Source organism: Idiotropiscis lumnitzeri, chromosome 1, assembly GCF_059441095.1.
Source record: "Idiotropiscis lumnitzeri isolate Australia: NSW breed Sydney's pygmy pipehorse chromosome 1, RoL_Ilum_1.0, whole genome shotgun sequence".
Classification (NCBI taxonomy): Eukaryota; Metazoa; Chordata; class Actinopteri; order Syngnathiformes; family Syngnathidae; genus Idiotropiscis; species Idiotropiscis lumnitzeri.
In genome coordinates, this window is record NC_142391.1 from 18,826,925 (window position 1) to 18,846,606 (window position 19,682).

The 19,682-nt window shown below is 38.7% G+C and overlaps 2 protein-coding genes and 1 non-coding gene across 3 annotated transcripts in view; 2 read left to right on the forward strand and 1 right to left on the reverse strand.

Annotated features, from left to right (window-relative positions):
* The first annotated feature begins 2,757 nt into the window (after positions 1–2,757).
* c9orf72 (C9orf72-SMCR8 complex subunit) lies at positions 2,758–12,426 on the forward strand. Its single transcript, XM_088301206.1, has 10 exons — positions 2,758–2,914; positions 3,440–3,935; positions 5,034–5,129; positions 5,281–5,345; positions 6,153–6,225; positions 8,372–8,488; positions 8,786–9,021; positions 9,102–9,159; positions 10,652–10,761; positions 11,766–12,426. The coding sequence occupies exons 2-10, from the start codon at positions 3,489–3,491 to the stop codon at positions 11,950–11,952; spliced, it is 1,389 nt and encodes a 462-aa protein (XP_088157332.1). The 5' UTR covers positions 2,758–2,914; positions 3,440–3,488; the 3' UTR covers positions 11,953–12,426.
* A 619-nt stretch (positions 12,427–13,045) lies between these two features.
* Positions 13,046–13,118, reverse strand: trnak-uuu (transfer RNA lysine (anticodon UUU)). Its single transcript has one exon. It is a non-coding gene; the product is annotated as a tRNA-Lys (tRNA).
* A 938-nt stretch (positions 13,119–14,056) lies between these two features.
* Positions 14,057–19,682, forward strand: part of bltp1 (bridge-like lipid transfer protein family member 1) — a 72,537-nt gene continuing 66,911 nt past the window's right edge. The window contains exons 1-3 of the mRNA XM_088303714.1: positions 14,057–14,197; positions 17,695–17,830; positions 18,932–19,048. Of these exons, the coding sequence (XP_088159840.1) occupies positions 17,725–17,830; positions 18,932–19,048 (223 nt within the window). The 5' untranslated portion in view covers positions 14,057–14,197; positions 17,695–17,724. The remainder of the gene's footprint in view (positions 14,198–17,694; positions 17,831–18,931; positions 19,049–19,682) is intronic.

Genomic DNA, 19,682 nt, shown 5'->3' on the forward strand with positions numbered 1-19,682 from the left:
TTTTAAAACATCACATTGCCACATAAAGATACTGTACATACGTGGTAGATGCATGAAGAAGTAGATATTGTAACACATCACCATAAAGCAATGACATGGCTGGCATTACCCTTGGAATGTTTTAGAGACAACAGCTCTAGGGGGGCCTGAGGATTATATTTGAGAAAAAACTTCCTCACAGTGGATGCTCTTGTGAATGTGAAGCGCTGCTCTGTGACGTTTACCGACAAAGTGTTCTTGTCTTCGCCTCGCTCTTCATAATGACTCCTTAAGGTCAAAGGAGCTGAAATTACCTGATTCTCCAGGGAAGAGAGCCACATTTGAGTCGTCTGCTATATACAGATTTTGACTTCAGAACTCTCAAGACATTTGGAATAATCCTTTTAAAAAGGTCAAACTTTCATACATCCATCCATCCATCATCTATACCACTTCTCCTCAATAGGGTCGCGGGGGGTGCTGGAGCCTATCCCAGCTATCTTCAGGGAGTAGGCGGGGGACACCCTGAACTGGTTGCCAGCCAATTGCCGGGCACACAAAGACGAACAACCATCTGCGCTCACACTCATACCTAGGGGCAATCGGCCTACAATGCATGTTTTTGGAATGTGGGAGGAAACCGGAGTATCCAGAGGTACGGGGAGAACATGCAAACTCCACACAGGATGGCCGGAGCCGGGATCTAACCCACGCCCGATGCTGTCTTTCACTGTGAGGCCATCGTGCTAACCAGTCGGCCACCGTGCATACATGATACAAGAAAATGCAAAAGATTATAACTTACAAGTATGTGCCCGACATTCAAAACAAAGTCCTACATTCCGGTGACGGTATTCCAAACTAACTGGCTAATGCGTTAGCTTTGGAAATTCTACACGTTTTGAAGTTCTGATAAACTAAAATATACCATTACATTGTCTTTACCTAGATGCGGCTACCCTTTTGCACAGATATGTCGGTCTCCCGTAGAGACACGTTTTTCAATCCGCTTTCTGAAGAGGCTACAATGACCCATGTCCATCTTTTGTATCACGACCGCTAACGTTGAACTACTATTTTTGATTTCTGCCCAACCTGGGACCTATTTATTTATTGCAGTCTGTCCTTCTCTACTGTATTTTTCTGAGGCAGGCCAGCTTAGGCACCAGGCCGTACCCCATATATACGCACACACACACACACACACCCACGCGCACACCCACGCACACACACGATATGGTTAGTAAAGACTAATAACACTGGAGGAAAGTGCGAAGGCCCCTGGAGGCTGCAGAAAGCATCTTGCCCCAATTGTCATGGACTTTTCGGCGAGTGGGGAATGAAGCGTTGTTAAAACAATCGTAATGGATGATGGCTGTGGGCTTCAAGCTGCTGAGCAGAAACAGATGCCTGTCTCATGTCGGGCAAAAAGAAATGCTGTGCTGTTGCTTGACTCAATCACGTTGCCCCTGAGCAAAAACACTAATAATAAAGTGAATCCGAGACCGTAACCTCAGTCTTGAAAACAGCACTGCTCCCTCATCCACTTCAGAATTTTGTATTTATCTATCTATCTATGAAGCTTGAAGTATAATATTATACCCATTAGAGTGGTTGTTGATTTTAAAGTAAGTTGAAAGGCAACAAAAGGGGAAAAATACTTTTAGATTCAGCCTAAAGCAATATAAGGTTTAACAATACTGTTAATTTTGTATAGGGACAGATTAGGTTCATACATATCCAAGCCAATACAGGAATATTTTTTTCTAGCATTCAATAATCACACAGACACAATCTTTTGTTCTACACCGATTGAACATAAACATACAATGTCATTTGATCATTTCATACCGTAGCATTAACCTAGCAATAATAATAAACAGGTGACATAAATGAATCTCAGAAGACCTAATTCGATTAGTTTGATTCCAAGTTAAATTTTTTTCATGCGGAACCTTTTGTAAGAGAAATAAAAGCAATCAAGTAGTTCCAATGCCAATCAAGGCTTTGGCCACCAAGGGGGTTTGAGTGCAGATGAAGAATCGCGAGCTGAAGCTTTTCGCGAGAACCTTGCAGTTCGATGGAGAACTTCAAAAGACTTCTCTCAATATACATTTAACGTCCACCAGAGGGCGCGCCTGCTGATACTTTTTTAAATGCAGTTGGAAAAAAAAAAGTGAATTTGCAATTGTAGAAATCAGTACTAATACAACCCCCCCCCTAAAAAAATAGAACAATCAATCAAGATAACAGTAAAAAATACAAAATAAAATAAGAAAAAAAATACTGATAGAAAATGGTTACAACATGTTGGTGGCAAAAAAATGTTTCGATAAACACCTTTAAATTACTGCAAATCTCCATTGTTTTCAGAGCCTTTTGTTTGTTAGAATACTTAATAGAACGGATGTCCTGTTTAAATTTGTTTTTCGCCCCGCCCCTAGTATACTAGCTACTAGCTTTAGGATTCTAGGTAGCAAGTGTACTATTGCCTACTAGTACGCTCGGAGCTGGGTGAAGAATCTAGGTAGCAAGTATGCTAGTGACTAGCGTGCTTAGGGGCGGGGCTTAAAAAAGAATGGCTTTCTTCCACTGAATTTACTACAATGAATGTGATATTTTAGGTCCAAAATGTATATGATGATATGCATTTCTTTTTTCCACGCTATAATAAAAGAATATATATTTATATAAGCAATTTATGTTTCCAAGCGATGCTGACATCTGGGTCTGCAGATGCATTAGCCTGACACTCCTCTCAAATGACATAATACGTACGTAGCAGGAAGTATCTTCACAACAAACTGCTGCTTTAGTAAGCGTTTCAGCAGTGGCTACAGCCTTCAATTCGACTGAAACAGCAAAACGCAACGAATGTCTTGAAACATTAAGCATACACTACTACATTAGAACTGCGGGGTCGTGATCGCAAGGGGTAAGCAGCGAGTGACTGGCGTTCTGTTTTGGACTCAAGTTATGCTGTTACGTCTTTTGAATTACTGCTTGATTACAGTATTTGCAGGCTGATTTGATATGGAAGGCTGTTCTGTTTTCATATACCTTAATTGCTGGTCTGCAAGTGTAGTTAAAAATGAACGTTTCGCCAAACCTGCACCTTTCTAATCAAGATGGTAAATTATCTAGAAATATTGTTCTCATTCCATCAGTGAGTGTTAAGAGGAACCGAATCATTGGAACAGTTTAAGAGAACATCTCGAGCAAATTCAAGTGATCACTAAAACGCGCGCACACACAATCACTAACAACTGGTCGTATGTTATTTGCGGCATTGAACTATTTTAGCATTTGCGTAAGCGCAAAAAGCATACATCATCAATTGAAGTGAACCTTATTTATAGAGCACTTTAAAAACAGGCAAAGTGCTTTACATGGAGTAAAAAATCTAGTTTGACATTTACAGCGAATTATATGTTTTATTTTGTCATTTTCTATATTTTAGACTTATCCGTCCTTTTGGAAGACTGCAACATTTATACTTCGATACTTCGATGTCTTCCGGGTGTCCACCCCAGTCACCTGCTGTGGCGAAGTCTGAAGTTGCGATAGAGGGAGAATGTCCACTGCTGGCTGCCACCTTTGCTTACTGGGATAATATCCTAGGTCCTCGGGTCCATCATATCTGGGCACCAAAGGGTGATTATGTTATGTTCCTCAGCGATGGTGATGTGACCTTCCTGGCCAATCACACATTAAATGGAGAGATTCTGCGCAGTGCCGAGTGTGGCGCGGTGGACGTAAAGTTTTTTGTCCTAGCGGAGAAGGGCGTCATCATCGTGTCACTTATCTTCGATGGTGAGCTCAAGGGGGACAAGAACACCTGCGCCTTGTCCATTATTCTGCCGCAGACGGAGCTGGCCTTCTACCTGCCTTTGCACACCATCTGCGTAGAGAGGCTCAAGCATGCTATCCGCAAGGGACGTATTTGGATGCAGAAGGTACCTTCAAGTCATCACTTGGTTGTTCACCATTCTAGACAGATAACATTATTTAACATTGCTCTGTTTGATAATGTGTCTTCAATGTCGTTAAAGTAATCTGCAGAAATGCTAATGAGCAGATTATTCTAGGCATGGGCCAGTTACCGGTTTGAGGGTGTACCTGCAATGATCATTTGCTGCTATGAGTTTGAGCATGTTTAGAATTGGTGAAATAAATGATGCAGACCTTCTTCCAAGGCAGATAAAATAGCAAACTACCAAGGCTTGCATCAGATACATCGAGCTTCATCGCTTCTTGCAAAATTCTTTCAATTAAAATTATTATACTGTTATTATACTGAATGATAATTTGGTTGTTCCAGTCAAGGACGAGTGTGGTTGAGGAGGACACGTGCAGGGAAGCAGTGGGGCAAGGCAAGTGTACGCTACAAAAAGTATGGCACTTTGGAATTCTCTAAAAACTAAATTAATGCAAGTCAAAAAAAAATCTGAGCTGAAGAAGCAAACAGTCACGATAATGAAACTTATTCGGACATAAACGTGACAATTGACAGGGACTCTAACCCAAAATAAATGTTCCAACAAAGGCTGACAAGAGGCAGGGAACTAAATCTGAACTGATAAGACAAAGAGGCACACCTGGACAAGACGAGTGGCCAAAGAATTTGATTGGAGGACAACGGACCGGGTTGAGAAGCACAGGTGGAAAGAAAAAGACGGAGCAGGACAAGACATGAACCAAAAGAAAACAAAACACAACATGAAACAAAACCAAACATAAATCGAAACCAAAACACAAATCATGACAAGTCAATTCAGCCGCCCCACTCCTCAAAAATAACAGTTTGTCCGTTTGTTTACCCAGCAGAAATAGAAATGTTGTCGTCCATATATTTTCGAAACTGACTTAAAATCTGAGTTAAAAAATTTTACATGATGTTTTTCTCATCTGTTTATTATTTTTTTTTTATAGTATAATACTCATCCATCAAGCTTATAAATGGAACTAGAATATCCAATATATTGTGAAAAAGTGACAGTTTGCTTTTGATTCATGTATTTATTTTTATTTTTGGTTTCTGTGCTTTATTTTAGGGCTACAACATCGTCGCAGTGCTAAGTTTGGAGATCGTTCCTATTATGGAGCTACTTGCTTCCATGAAAACACACAGTGTGCCTGAAGACATTGATGTGAGTAATAAAGCAAAAAAAAAAAAAGTCAACAGCAGTAAAATTACCTTTGGATGATTTATCTTTTCTTTTCTCCTGAACCTGTACATTTGTTTTACCGCTTTAACCCGTATTCGAAAACATTTTCACTTGTTTTCCTACATCTAACTAGATTAAAGACACCATGCTAAATGATGATGACATTGGAGACAGCTGCCACGAGGATTTCCTTCACAAGTAAGCGAAACGGTGACAGATGATGGCTGCTCATCAGTCCTCCAGTCGAACGTGCCTGAAGTTCCCCCCAGTCAAAGACCAAGGCAAAATTGCTGTTGCTCAGACTTTTCCATGTTTATTGCAGCGTCTTGCTGAAATGCAAAAAGGTCGAGAATTGAAAACTAATTAATTTCCTGGTGAAAGGACATTTATAGCTGAAGAGAATTTAGGAATTCAAACAGTCGAGATGATTAAATGTTTAGCCAGAATCCATGGATCATTTTGACCCAGTCAGACCATCATGTTAAAAGCCATAAACTACAAAGAGGGGGATGTATTGCATTTTTTTTTTGGATGGTATCAGGTGGCATGAACTCTTTGGGCCTGATTTACTAAAATCCCAGATTGCAAAAGATAAATTGTATGTTCCCACTCTGCTGCTGATGAATGTGTTCTATGTGATTTACTAAGATTGCCTTTTTTTCATTTATTTAAAAAAAATTCACATAGTGGGTGCTGTTAAAGTTTTGGAGAACGCAGAGGGTTTTGCACTTTAGGTCGAGCTGATGTTTTCTTACCATGAAACATTAGTAATGGAATGAAAAGTCTTAGTGGAGGATAACCAATTATATTACTGAGAAAAAATGTATCCCTTTCATAATTTTGGCCATGCCAGCAACTGCATAAAAGCCTCTTACCAGCCTTCTTTTTTTAAAGGTTTTGAGGATACAGCTCGTTGTTGTCAATTACAAATTGCAGAAGATAATTTGAAGTCAATTGAATTTGGCTGATTGTTTGCAATTTCCACATCTTGTTGCTGTGCTTCAGGGCCATCAGCTCTCATCTCCAGACTTGTGGTTGTTCAATAGTGGTCGGAAGCAACCCAGAGAAAGTAAACAAGGTAAATTTATTTGAAAATTCTACATACCGCTGTTTTAATGCCAGCTTTTTGTGATGTAAAAAAAAGTAAGACCATGATTACTAGTTTCAAATACTATTTCCCCCTTTGTAGTGAGAAATAACCTGTATGTCTCATCTAAAACAACAAACTAAAATGTTTTAAGGAGGATAAAAAAACAATACAATGACCTGGTTGCGTAAATACGCACACCCTCAAACAAATACTTTGTCCATCACCTTTGCCTTCATTGCAACAGCACTCGAATCTTTTACGGAACGGGTCTATCAGTGGGACACAACTTAATCTTGAAATGTTCCAAAGCTGTCAGATTGCGAAGGGATCTCCTATGCACAGACTTCTTCTGAGTACCCAATGATGTTTGATTGGATTTCGGTCTGGACTCTGGCTGGGCCATTCCGAGCCCTTAATCTTATCCTGCTGGAACTATTCTTTGTTGATTTGGAAAGTGTACTTCTAGTTCGCCGTGTAACACCACATTAGAAACATAACGTCAACTTCTAATGTGAATGCAACATGCCCATGATGTCACTCTGTGCACAAAGCACGATGTTGAAGTACAGTATGTGCACAAAAAAAGTTACCTGGCGTAGTAGGGCTGGGCGATAAACCGAAAATTTACCGTTACCGAAATTTAATACAATGACCGACATCATTTTGCCCATGTCGGTAAATTCGGTGTTTAAAAAAAAAAAGTCTTTTCTGTCTGCGGCTATGTTCATGCCCCTTTAAGACGGCTACGTCGGCTGTAGTCACGTGACTCCACCCAGCTGAACAAAAAAAGAAAACAGACGACGCGGTAGTAGCTGGCGATTCAAGACGACGCGGTAGTAGCTGGCGATTCAAGACGACGCGGTAGTAGCTGGCGATTCAAATCAAGAAGCGGCTGACACGGCTGAAGACCAAGTCACGTTAGTTGAAGTTGTTCCTGTTGCCTCACATAATGCATGTCTACTAAAGATGGCAGCGCGGGCTTCGTACCTAGTCTCTTTTTTACAAATTCTGCTATCTTGTGGGTTTAATATTAGCGTAACATGATATATTTCAAAATCAAATAAATTTCAGCCTCACATTATGAATAAACCGGAAGTACTACCATTTTTTTTTCTTTCATCTGTGCGGCCGGGTTCAATGATTGGGGAGCATTTTAGGCCATATCGCTCAGTCTCCATTTGAAGCAAGCTAGTCTATGAAAAGCGATTCACATTTATGTGCTCTGAACATGTAAATTACTGTAAAAGTTGACAAATTTTGGGTTAAAATAATTCTGAGCATTTTTACATACAGTATTACACATATTTACAGTATGTATGACAGCAAGCAGTAGTTTTTTTCTTTAATAAAAAACTGCCTACCTTTAGTGTCCTGACATTATTAGCGCAATCACTTTTAATGTTTTAATGCTATGATGTGGGCTTCTGTCATATTTGTAGATGTTAGTGTACAAATTGAATTTTGCCCTGATGCTTGATTTGAAATCCGAATTTGAATCAAATCCAAATGACAATTCCATCTTTCCCTGAAATCGTTCAGCCCTCATTAGCTAAATACTCCAATAAATTTTTATCCATTACATGATCTATTAATTAGTCAGAAATTGTCTGTGTTACATGTTATGAACATGTTACAGTTTTACTCAACATTCATTGCTTGTTTGCATGCTCAGACGTACGTCAGCAATGTGTGCGTCATTAATCTTCTTTCAGCTGACTCTTACATGTTATAAAGGAAGTTGGAGCTAGCGGTACAGGTTATAGGTCATATTAAAGGTCTTGGTCTTTTTTATTTTGGGGAAATATCCCAAAAATGTGTCATTTGTTGACATTTTTCAAAGCGTTTTGTGCCCTGCATGCCCTTCCATGTATTTTAATTACTTACTGATTACAACTAAGAAAACATCTACCTACTGTATTTGAATTAGATTTTTTTTTCAGGGCTGACTTGAACCCTGTCGTGTTGTATTTCCTGTATGTGTTTCCAGCGCACAAGAATTGACAACATTTATTGAGCTCAATTCTGATGTCTGACTTTTTTTCTACTCGTGGTGGAAATAAGCAATACTTAGTCTGTAATGGTTTCAAGGCTTGGCTTTTTGATGTTTTATTTGTGGAACTTTTTATTTTGACAGATTGTGCGAACACTTTGCCTCTTTCTCACTGCTGCTGAGAAGAAATGTTCTCGCCTTTGCAAGGCGGACTCGTCCTTCAAATATGATACGGGCCTCTTTGTTCAGGGTCTGCTGAAGGTAAGCAACTTCGAAAATGTCTACCTGGTTAGACGCAACCCATTCAAGGTCTGTTTGCCAACTCCGTTTTGGCTGGGCTGTTGTTGGCTTGATCCTTAATTTCTTGTTATTTTTGAAGGTCACGTCGCACAAATCTGTCCGTGTATTAGGTAGCATACTCAAAACCCAAACTTTTGGAACATAAGAAAATTGTTAACAACAGACAAACTTAGCAGGGATTTTGCTTTGGCGACAGCGTTTAGGTAAGGTAACGTTTGGCAAATCAGTGTGTGTATTGCCACTTTTTCTGTTTTTCAGGACTCCACTGGTAGCTTTGTCCTGCCCTTCCGCCAGGTTCTCTACTCACCTTACCCGACCACACACATCGACGTGGACATCAACACAGTCAAGCAGATGCCACCGTGTCATGAGCATACTTACAACCAACGTGGCTATATGCGGTTTGAGCTGAATACACTTTGGAAGACTGACAGCGAAGAGGACATACCTCCCGATACTGTCATACCCACCGATGACACTTTTACACCTGATTTGTAAGCCGGCCATTTATCTGCATTTTGCATATGATTTATATGTAATTCCAAAACAATACAGAATACCTCTTTGTTCATAGGAATATATTTCAAGATGTAATGCATAAGGATACTTTGGTGAAGTCATTTATAGATGAGGTAAGTTTATTTATTTATTTATTTATTTTTAAAACCTTTAGATATTAATATTAGGTTCATGCGTCCATTACAGCATAAACCTCTTAAATTCATGTGGGTGTACAGTGAGGGTGCATGAATGCATTTGACTCGCTCAACTTTATTTATCGAGCACTTTGAAAGCAACAACCACAATTGTAACAGTACTGTGCATGCGATGGAACAGAAAACACAGTGAATGAAATAAAAAATATGTTAATAAATAAATAGATCAATGAATTAATATTCTTTTGTAATAAACTTATAAGAACAGCTCGCTTAAAGTTGGCTTTTGGCAAACATTGTAAATAGTTCAAAATGGGTTAGTATGGCGTAAAACGAGCAACAAATGATTAAAAAAAAAGGGGAAAATTACAAATATAAGGAGAAAGTTGACCAAACTTATGCACGGGCAGCTCTCCCTCCAACACTGCAGTATGCTGTCATGTTCAATATCAACTCAGTTCGAAAGTTTAAACACATTTCCTACGCTGAGCAGAAAGTAGTATATAAGATTCGACAGGATGAGAAAGTGCACAAGTGTGGCTTGAAACTGTAAATTCCATTTAGTTTTTTTAACAGGCCGCTAGATGCTTTCACTGTTTATAGTGTGATATCATACCGGTGTCGCAGTGTAAACTTTATCTCTTTCTTCTTCTCAGCAATTATGCTTTTCATTTTCATATGAAAACAGGTAAGTTTCATAACCATTAAATGAGAGGGCCCACATGTCAAAGTCATCCAACACATACAAACAAATATTTTGGGAATCTCAGGATCATATTTTACAAAAACTGCAGTAATGTAGATCTGAATAAATCTGCAGGGATATTTGAGAGGGAATCATGTGCGCTTTGCCGTTATTTGCTCCCGTATTACTGGACAACCATACAAAACAGGAGGATCCTTTCCTAAATCTGACAACACATCTTTTGCACCATGATGAAGGAATTTTGTATTATTTTTTTTTTTATGACAATAGAAATACTTTGTTCTTTTTAAATTATGATTGCCACTGTTGTTATTTCTATTTTTTAATTCTAATTTCACACTAATTTACATGACACCATATGGAAAGCGCTTTGTGACAGCTCCAGCTGCTGTGAAATGCGCTATATAAATAAAGTTGTATTGTGTTATATTGTTGGCGTCGGGTGGAATGCATACCTCTAAAATCGTCACTGTTAAAAAAAAAAAAAAAAAAAAAAAAAAGAAAAAGGATCTTTGACGTCTTTAGCCGTCAATGGCAGTAAATGAGTTAACATTGTGTTGTCCAAAAGAGCATTTTAAATGCTTTAGATTACTCAATAATTTGTAATCACAGCCACGTAAGGACTTACCAAAAGCGTAAAGTTGTGAATATCAAATATGACAAATTGTGACATGGAGAGTTTCGGCTCGACGCCAGCAATGTGTAAGACACTCTTCGGTTTTCCCCACTAAAGCTTGATTTGATATTCTATTTCCCAACTAGGTGTTCATGCTGAAGCCGGGCCTTTCACTGCGCAGTACTTACTTGGCTCAGTTCCTGTTGCTGCTCCACAGGAAAGCTCTGACGCTGCTCAAGTACATTGAGGATGAAACGTAAGAGTTGTTCACCAATTTCCATAGGACAGAGTCTGACTCATACTCCCTCAGGAGCATTTGAATTCGAGAGCACAAGCACAAAACGCAACAGTAATCCAGTTCACCACAATTCACAACATAGCTTCTCTTTATTCTCGTACCGTTTTTTTCAGATAGATTTTTCTCCGCTGAGCTTTTGTGACAGAACTAACCACCAAAACTTTCACCGTTCAAAGAATGGGCTGTCACTTGTATCACGCTTTTCTACCGTCGGTACTCAAAGCGAAAACTATTGACAGCGAATTGTTGAGATTAGCCTGCGAGTTTGGGATGTGCCCAAAGTTAGGGGGTTGGCTTCAGCTTCACCTGCAACCAAAAGGATAAATGGTACAGAAAATGAATAGATGGATTATAAGACAACAGTCCAAACTTTTTCATCCGAAGGCCCCATACAGAAAAACAAAAGGAACTATTTAATTTTTTGTTTATTAAATATGCTAAAACAAATCAGTCAAGCAATTACATATCATTTGTATAATGTTATTTTGAAAACCGGCTCTGTCAAAGCTTTCTGTCAAAGGTTTAAAGTAAAATAGTTTAGGATTTGTGTTTATTCATATATTTATTTTAACTTTGGAGTGGCCTACGGCCTTGCATCCCGCTAGAATGGATCCGCAAACCTTGTCCACATTCAGGACCAAACCAACAACAATCTGTAGTAAACTGACCACACTTGAAAATTATTAATGCGATTTGTTCACAAATTGGTAAAATACTCGAATTAATCTATTAATCCATTAACCTGCAAAAAAAAAAATGCTCCTCGGAATTACTGAATTGAAATGGCTGATAAAGCAGATTTCTCCTCAAAGAAAACATTATTTCAAGCCTTGTAGTATTGTTTTAATTGTACTGACTTTAAATTCAAATGTAATTATTTTGTCATAATATTGTCATAATGCTATAAGAACATGTCATTGTACAGGTCAAGTTGCTAACTTTTGTCTCTCCTCTCTTAACAGTCAAAAGGGGAAAAAGCCTTTCCGGTCCTTGCGCAATTTAAAGACTGACTTAGATTTGACCGTTGAAGGAGACCTGAACATTGTCATGGCCTTTGCTGAGAAGTTGCGAGCAGGACTACATTCATTTGTGTTTGGAAAGCCACTCTACACCAGCATGCAGGAAAGAGATGTTCTTATGAACTTTTGATTGCGTTCTTTGCCTGCACTTCATGTCTTGGAAATTGTTTTTGTTTTTTTTTTTGTTACAGAAATACATGCATGTTTTATTTCCATACCTACAATTTCATTTATGCTTTGTCGCCTTTTTTGTTCGAGGCATCATTTCAAATAAGTGCTGTTTTTATGAGATTTGAATCTATTTCACTAATCTGCTTTTTATAATATGTTTTGAGAAGATAAAAATGGTTCGATAAACTATGAATAATATGCATGCATGCGTTAGATTATTGTGTTGAAGTAGTCTGCTGCCTACCAGGATTTTTTTATGTGGCTTCCAAATGTTATTTATGAAAAGTGTATGCTATTTTACATGGCTGTGTGAAGGAAGTGCCTTAGTTGGCCTTTCGAAACTTTTTTTTTTTTTTTTGTCGTTGAAACTGATCATTGAATGTGAAACATTACAATCCATTTACATAATTAAAGTATTTAATGTAATCCAAAAGCCTGGAGATTTAATGAAAGCGTAAAACAAAAGCACTATAAATGGAACCGGTCACAATGCCGCTTAAAAAAGCAGAACAATGTGCTCACATTTGGTCAACTGTGCATGACATGGATTTGCTTTGATTATTTTTCTCAGCTCAGTCAATCGGCCATTTTAGAAGATTTACCGCAATGTCCAGAGTGTAAGTAAAACAGAACATCGAGGTCATGTTCCATCAGACGCACTCAGTAGCCTGTGTGATAACTACAGCTAGCTTCCAAGCACGACTGTTTCTGTCAGAATTTAAATCAGACATCAGCCGCAAAGTGCTTCCTTTTTAAGGTGCTCGTTTGTCACCGCCTGCTGTTATGAAAGGGAGGTTTCATCATATTAAGTAATTGTGCACATGCAATTTGTTTACAGCAGAGACACGAGAGAGCGGCTCTTGTTATCATGGGATCGCGATTCGATTCTTTCAATTTTTGTTGTCGATGCATACTTTAAGCCATTCATATCAAATTTATTTTTGATTGATTTTTAAATGCCTTATTATTACAAATATGATCTTTCAGGTAATGCTTTAATCAAGAGAAATCCCTTTTTCTTTTGAGGGTGTTCCACCTCGTGTCAATAAGAACGCCTGAACAGGGACTTGAACCCTGGACCCTCAGATTAAAAGTCTGATGCTCTACCGACTGAGCTATCCAGGCCCTTTTTGGGACGGCAATTGAGTACCACTTCAAACTTTAAGCCCAAATTCAAGCAGGTGTGATTTGAGTCAAAGAATTTCATTATTTTTTGATTGTGTCTGGCTTTATTTGATGACTTTTGTGACTACTAATCAAGAAGGGACGTTATTCGTGTACATAAATGGCTTTATTTAATAACTTTATTGCAGAAAATTTGTAATTACATATTTATAGTGGGTGGCACGGTGGATGACTGGTTCGCACAATGGCCTCACGGTGCAGATGTCGTGGGTTTGATTCTAGCTCCGGCATTTCTGTGTGGAGTTTGCAAGTTAGATACTCCGGTTTCCTCCCCCCTTTCAAAAACTTGCATGGGCGCTCTAAATTGGCCCTAGGTGTGATTGTGAGGGTGGATGGTTGTTCTTTTCTTTGAGTGCCCTGTGATTGGTTGGCAACCAATTGGGGGTGTACCCTGCCTACTGCTCCAGCGACCCTTGTGAGGAGAAGCGGTTGAGATAATGGATGCATATATATTTATAGTATATACTATGTTGATGCACTTTGGAGACATTATTCATTGACTTTATTGATAAATTTATGATTTCATTCATTTTCTCATATTCATTCTAAACCAATTAAAAAATTTACAGCGGTAGGATTATTGATTATTCTTATTTTTATCATGGCATTCAAATGTCTTTTTTTCAGTGATATTCATTCATAATATTTAGCTACTTTTATTAGTATGTTTTCGCTGGAAGAGGCGCCTTTCTTTTAAATAAGGTCGTATTTTTTCAGAGGTTTCTTTCCTAGTCTCGCCCCGTTGTCGACGATTTTGTTTTTGATTGGTACTATAAGCTGTGCTTCAACAATTTCGAGAGCATTGCTCTTTCATTGGTCAAACTGAGACTTGTTGTTTTTTTCTATTGGTCCTTTTCGTGGCTGTTGTCGTCAGAACCGGAAAAGATGTTGACTGGCCGTAAACCAGGTAAATATTCAACAGAGGATGGACTCTCTCCATGCCTGACACAAGAAAATGATAATAACCGTCGGACAACCGGAGCGAAAATGAAACGACAGCCTTTACTGGGGGCATCAAGGTACTGTAATATCGTTACGTTCCTCCATTTCATTTATTGGTAAAGGTGAAGTTGCAGGGTGCGGCCCGCTGTCATTAGCTTGCTAGCAACCCACAGCGCTAACTTTATGGGATACAACATTTTTAAAATTATTTTTATTCATTATTGGCAAAAATCCTTAAATTGCAATGTGAAGTGACCGGAAACGCTCTGAACAGCATCCTCGGAGAACGTTCAATTTCCAATGGGTCATCATTACATGCTAGCACTGAACTGTGGAAATGATTTAAGATTGAGGATTAGCTACTCTGGTTCCAGGCATGCCCCCGATTTCAAGTCTCAATCATGCCTTTGTAAAGTACACCAGATGTTAACGCGTAATAACATTTCAGGTCCTGCCTGAATAAAATAGCGCTTGATTTGGCTCGCTTTAAGTTCGCGATGTAAACAAAGCAAGTGGAAGTTTCTGTTCATCACCTTACTAGGACGAATGCCAATGATTTGACCATGATTTTGTTTGGCATAAAATTACGTCTTTTTGTGATCACAATTTTAATTTTACTCCGAAGTAAGGCGAGAGTTTTAACTCAAGTGACTGACATTGCACTTGTGATGACACTTACATGCATGCTAATGATATTTAAACGCTTTTGTCCACTCAACGTGTTGGGAACTTTTTCTAACGTGAAAGTGGCATATCTACCAGATGTTTTGTTTTCAAGTGCTCTTGTAGGACAGAGTAATCGAGTGAATGTCGAACTATCACTGACAACACACAACATTTTACTCCAGAATAATTATTTTTGCATGCATATCAGGGCACGTGTCACACAAATCTGGATTTACTGTAACGGTTGCACAGTCCACAATGTGCATAATATGGATACCAACAAGCGGTGGGCGGTCAAGGCCTTTAAGGCCTTCTCTTCTGGCCAGACATAATCAAGAAATCATGATCATATTATTCACATTGATGTCCTATTATATCCTAGTGTATAATTTTTACGCGAGAGTTTTTATCCAATCCGAATTCAGCTAGCTCGTGTTGCAGTACTTACTTATTTGAATGGTGCCCTTTGTGACAACCGCTGGCAGGTATTATTATAGACAACATTTACAGCACATATACAGTGCATAGACACCTTATTGAGTATGTCAATGCCACAGCTGTATTGGATGTGGCAAAGTGAAGCTATTTGTGAAGATGCCTCATTTACTTGTTCCTTTGTGATGTAACGTTAAGCAAGAACTCACTGGATTAATACCGAGCCATTGCTTTTGATTGCATGATCTTATTCCAACAAAACTTTACAAATATTATTTGCAGAATTTATGGCGAATACAATGGACACATCCAATATGGAGGCTGCGCTGACAAATTGCTTAGAATGGGCCACTTGGTTCAACAGATGTCTGCATGCAGAAATAGAAGAGAAAATAAAAAAGAAACTTAATTTAGTTGTACAAAGGGTTTGTGGCTCTCTCTCTACTTGTTGACACGAATTTAATATGGCCCTCCTCAATTGCCGTTGTGTGATGCGCCGCAACAATCTATATGCTGTAATTTAGGGAACTGAATGCAATATTGTCCAAAAACGGTGATCAATAGTCAACAAAATTGATGGTGACATCTCTACTTATGCTCACGTCTACCTCTGCAAACATATCAGGATGATTACCCAAGTTTTACGGATTTTGTAGTGATGGCATTTTCTTCACCATAGAGGCTTATGAAAACCCTTTGTCCATAAAATACTATATTGTAGTTATAATTGCGATGTTTTTACAGGTTGATGTGGTAATAAGAAGAGTTTCTTAATTGTAATCGGTGCCGCAAATGAGGGGTGGTCACGACCCCATATGTCTCACCCATGGTGGCGGCTCTGCCAACACATATTTGAGTTTGCTTGCCTCCTCAGAAAATAACCAGTGGTGATGGTAGTTTTTTTTTTCAAACAATTTTTGCTGGATTAGTAGGGATTTGTGTTGGTGTGCAGCAGTTCTCAAGCTTTTGAGGGCTAAGCATAGCTGAATGAACTCGTTGCAAAGACCCTTTGCTGCACGCACAAATGTAAACTCCCTCCAGCAATACCTTGTCACAAACAAATGTATTCCTCTTGTAAGAACAAAAATAACCATTAACGTAAGCCATAAAACAACTTGTGTTGTCACATTACGGGCGATCCACAGTCCACATTGACGTTTCGTTGCTACGACAGCAATATGCTTCGAATTCTATCACTATTCTATCACTATGAAAAAATGTCCCGGCAGATACATAACAATCAAAGGAACAACAATCGTTACAGCAGTAACTGAGGAAGTTTTCTCTCACTCTGTCTTGCTCATCATTTATAATTTATGACTGATGTAAACAAGCGAACCACTGTATTATGAAATATATTGAACTATTTTTGTTGGCTTAAACTTTTTATTAATATGCATTAAAATTATGAGTGCTTGGGGTACTTCAATTAGGGTTTTATACTGCCAATTCAGATTCAGTTGATCCTTGAGTGAAATCTGACAATTACTGCTGATACCCATCACACGAATTAGGTGTGATTTTATTACATGTATTTTAGAGCGCAACTAACAATTATTTTAATTTTTGAATCATCAGGTAAATATTTTTCAATTAATCGAGCAATTGGATTAAAAAACATTGTTTGATATCCATCCTTTTATTTAAATATATACTCTATTTCCTGTTGACAGTGCAAAAACATAAATTAAGATTCAGTTACTAGTTTGGTCTATAACATGTCACAAAATAGGTAAACATGTTGATAATTGTTTTCCTAAAGCCTGGTTCACACCGCAAGCTTTTAAAATTGTCAGCACACTTCCAAAACCGAAGAGACTCCACAGATTTTTGAATTAGGCTGTCCCAATCCTATATTAATATTGAATATTGGCCCGACATCAGCCAAAAGAAACAGTGTTGTATATCGCACTACGTCCAAAATCTCTTGCTCTTACTGTTTATCCCTCAACCCTTTATCTTGTGTGTTTTTAGTGAGGTTCAGCAGTGTATAGTATTGCTGATAATAGCCAAGTAGCGCTAACGCTAACCTTTCTTTTGCCAACACCTATCATCAACAGAGCACTTTTTGCATGTTTATGCACTATGAGTTCTGTAAACATTCACTGCCAGGAATTTAAAACGACTGCCGACTGGCACCAGATAGCGAGTGGCAGAACTGACAGCAAGACCACTCAGCATCCAGTTTTTCTAGCTCCAATGCAAGATGTCTGGTGCATCAATCGTTTACAGCTCATTTTACATGACTGTACTGTATCTCTATACAAACACATCAAAGTGCATCATATTAAACTTATTTAATAACTTGAGCATTAAATTAGGAGAGTATTGGTTAGATCACTTTGTGATTCCCGAACAGTGTGTCGGGAGATATCATCTGGCATGCTTGCTAGAAATGTAAAGAAAGTGTATGTATTTTCCATGGAAATCTTTGAATCCCAATTTTGAATATCAGTTTTCTCTTCTCTTTCAGTTGTCGACATCGGAAAGAGAGCCAGTAGCCATGGATGTGCTCGGTTCCAAAAACAACGAAAGTACCTTCCCGAGCTTAGGGGATTTGGATGACTTTCTGACCAAGCACAACTCTAACTTCATATGGCTCCTCGTGGGTAAGTGCTTTGCATCTGAACTATGAACATCAGGTGATTCAAAAAAGTACTCATTTCACGCGTAGGGAGTCTTTAAACATTAAGCGCAAGGCTAATAAATTGTCCATCCATCCATTATCTGTACCGCTTCTCCTCACTCGGGTCGCGGGGGTGATGGAGCCTATCCCAGCTGTCTTCGGGCAGTAGGCGGGGGACACCCTAAACTGGTTGCCAGCCAATCGCAGGGCACACATAGACCAACAACCATGCCAGCTTACACTCATACCGAGGGGCAATTTGGAGTGTCCAATTAACCTGCCATGCATGTTTTTTGGAATGTGGGAGGAAACCGGAGTACCCGGAGGAAACCCACGCACATACGGGGAGAACATGCAAACTCCGCACAGGAAGGCCGGAGCCGGCTAATATATTCAAACAAACCCTATATAACAACATTAAAACAATCATCTCGTTACATGTGCCTGTTTCTTAGTAAGGTACAAAAAAAATCTTTAAACGTTTGATAATATTTTCTCCTGTGTGGTCCTGCGGACCTTGTGAATTTTTGGTAGTGTTTAAAGCCCGCCTTTTCTGCCATGTGAATTGTAATCTTGTCTTTGGCCAAACAATACTCGACCACTTCAGTTATATCGGACCGCTTTTTTTCCATAAGGACTCGATACAGCTAGTGATTGCTCCAGCAATGCTTGGTCGAAACATTTGTTGACGTCTACTCTGAACAACACAAGCTATTTACATGTCCTCCTCACGTTACTTCAGAGCCTGCTCATATTTGGCCGTCAGTTTAAGCTTTAGATGGTGAAACATTTGTTGTGTTTCTACTTGTAGCGGTCACTCTTTTCTTGCGTAATTTGCTAATGATTTTAGTTTGCTGCATCCTGCATCCTCATTTGTGGACGATGTCAAAGTTTCAGTGCTGCTCTTGTTGTTATGCACTCAAGAACTATGAGCGCATGTTCGAAGGGACTCGATGACTTGATGTTACAGAATAATATATCATCATGCCAGTACAGTGTCAATTTTAAATGTAGATATTGTTGTTGTTTTCTTAATTAATGATATTTTTTTAAGCTAACCAGTTGCCTTTGTTTTGCCATTAAGCCACCATTCTGTCCTGTGGATGGATCATCTATTTAACTTATTACAACTCCCGAAACATTGGCCTCATCCTCACCTACATCATCAACAGACTCTACAAGGATGGCTACATTCATATTGGTGAGTTCATCAGCAACTATGTCACTGTACATGGCGATAATTAAATTGGCGGATTGCTGCCAAACATTCTATTAAGGGTATTTGCTTGGTGTGCTGAATAATTATGGACTTGCTAGGTCATAGGTCTTAGATTTGAAATCTATATTCATTTGCCATTGCTTCTTCTAAAGATTTGCCTGAAGTCATGTTTGTATTTTTGCATGATTAGTCTGTAAATTCCAAAGGGGTTTTGCTCCAAAACGTAAACCTCCTTTATACCCTTATAACTACAGTTTCCTTTGTTAAGCCTACAAAAATATTTGCACTATTTTAAATCCAAAAAGAATTTCTAATATAATGAGATAATCACACAAGAGTTGAGCATATTTTAGTCACTCCGTCAGTTTGACTGTTTGAAGCGACTTCTGGTATCACTCTCGCGCAGACCTGTTTTTTCTGATAAAGGTTTTCAAAATAAAGACATGTTATATATACTAGAGCCCTGCTATTTGTGGGGGTTACGGTCCACTCCATCTCTTGAAAAGAGAAAATCCTCATATAGTTGACGCCCATTGAAATGGCAGCCACATATCAGAATTCGACACACAACACCCCATAATGACAATGTGGAAATAGTGTCTTTGAATTTTTTGCT

Excerpts from the sequence above, each read along its gene's own strand:
- c9orf72 (XM_088301206.1), top strand. The coding sequence starts at position 3,489 with ATGTCTTCCGGGTGTCCACCCCAGTCACCTGCTGTGGCGAAGTCTGAA. Across the intron at positions 5,346-6,152 it reads CACGAGGATTTCCTTCACAA|GGCCATCAGCTCTCATCTCC; the intron begins GTAAGCGAAACG and ends GCTGTGCTTCAG. Across the intron at positions 9,160-10,651 it reads TGAAGTCATTTATAGATGAG|GTGTTCATGCTGAAGCCGGG; the intron begins GTAAGTTTATTT and ends TTTCCCAACTAG.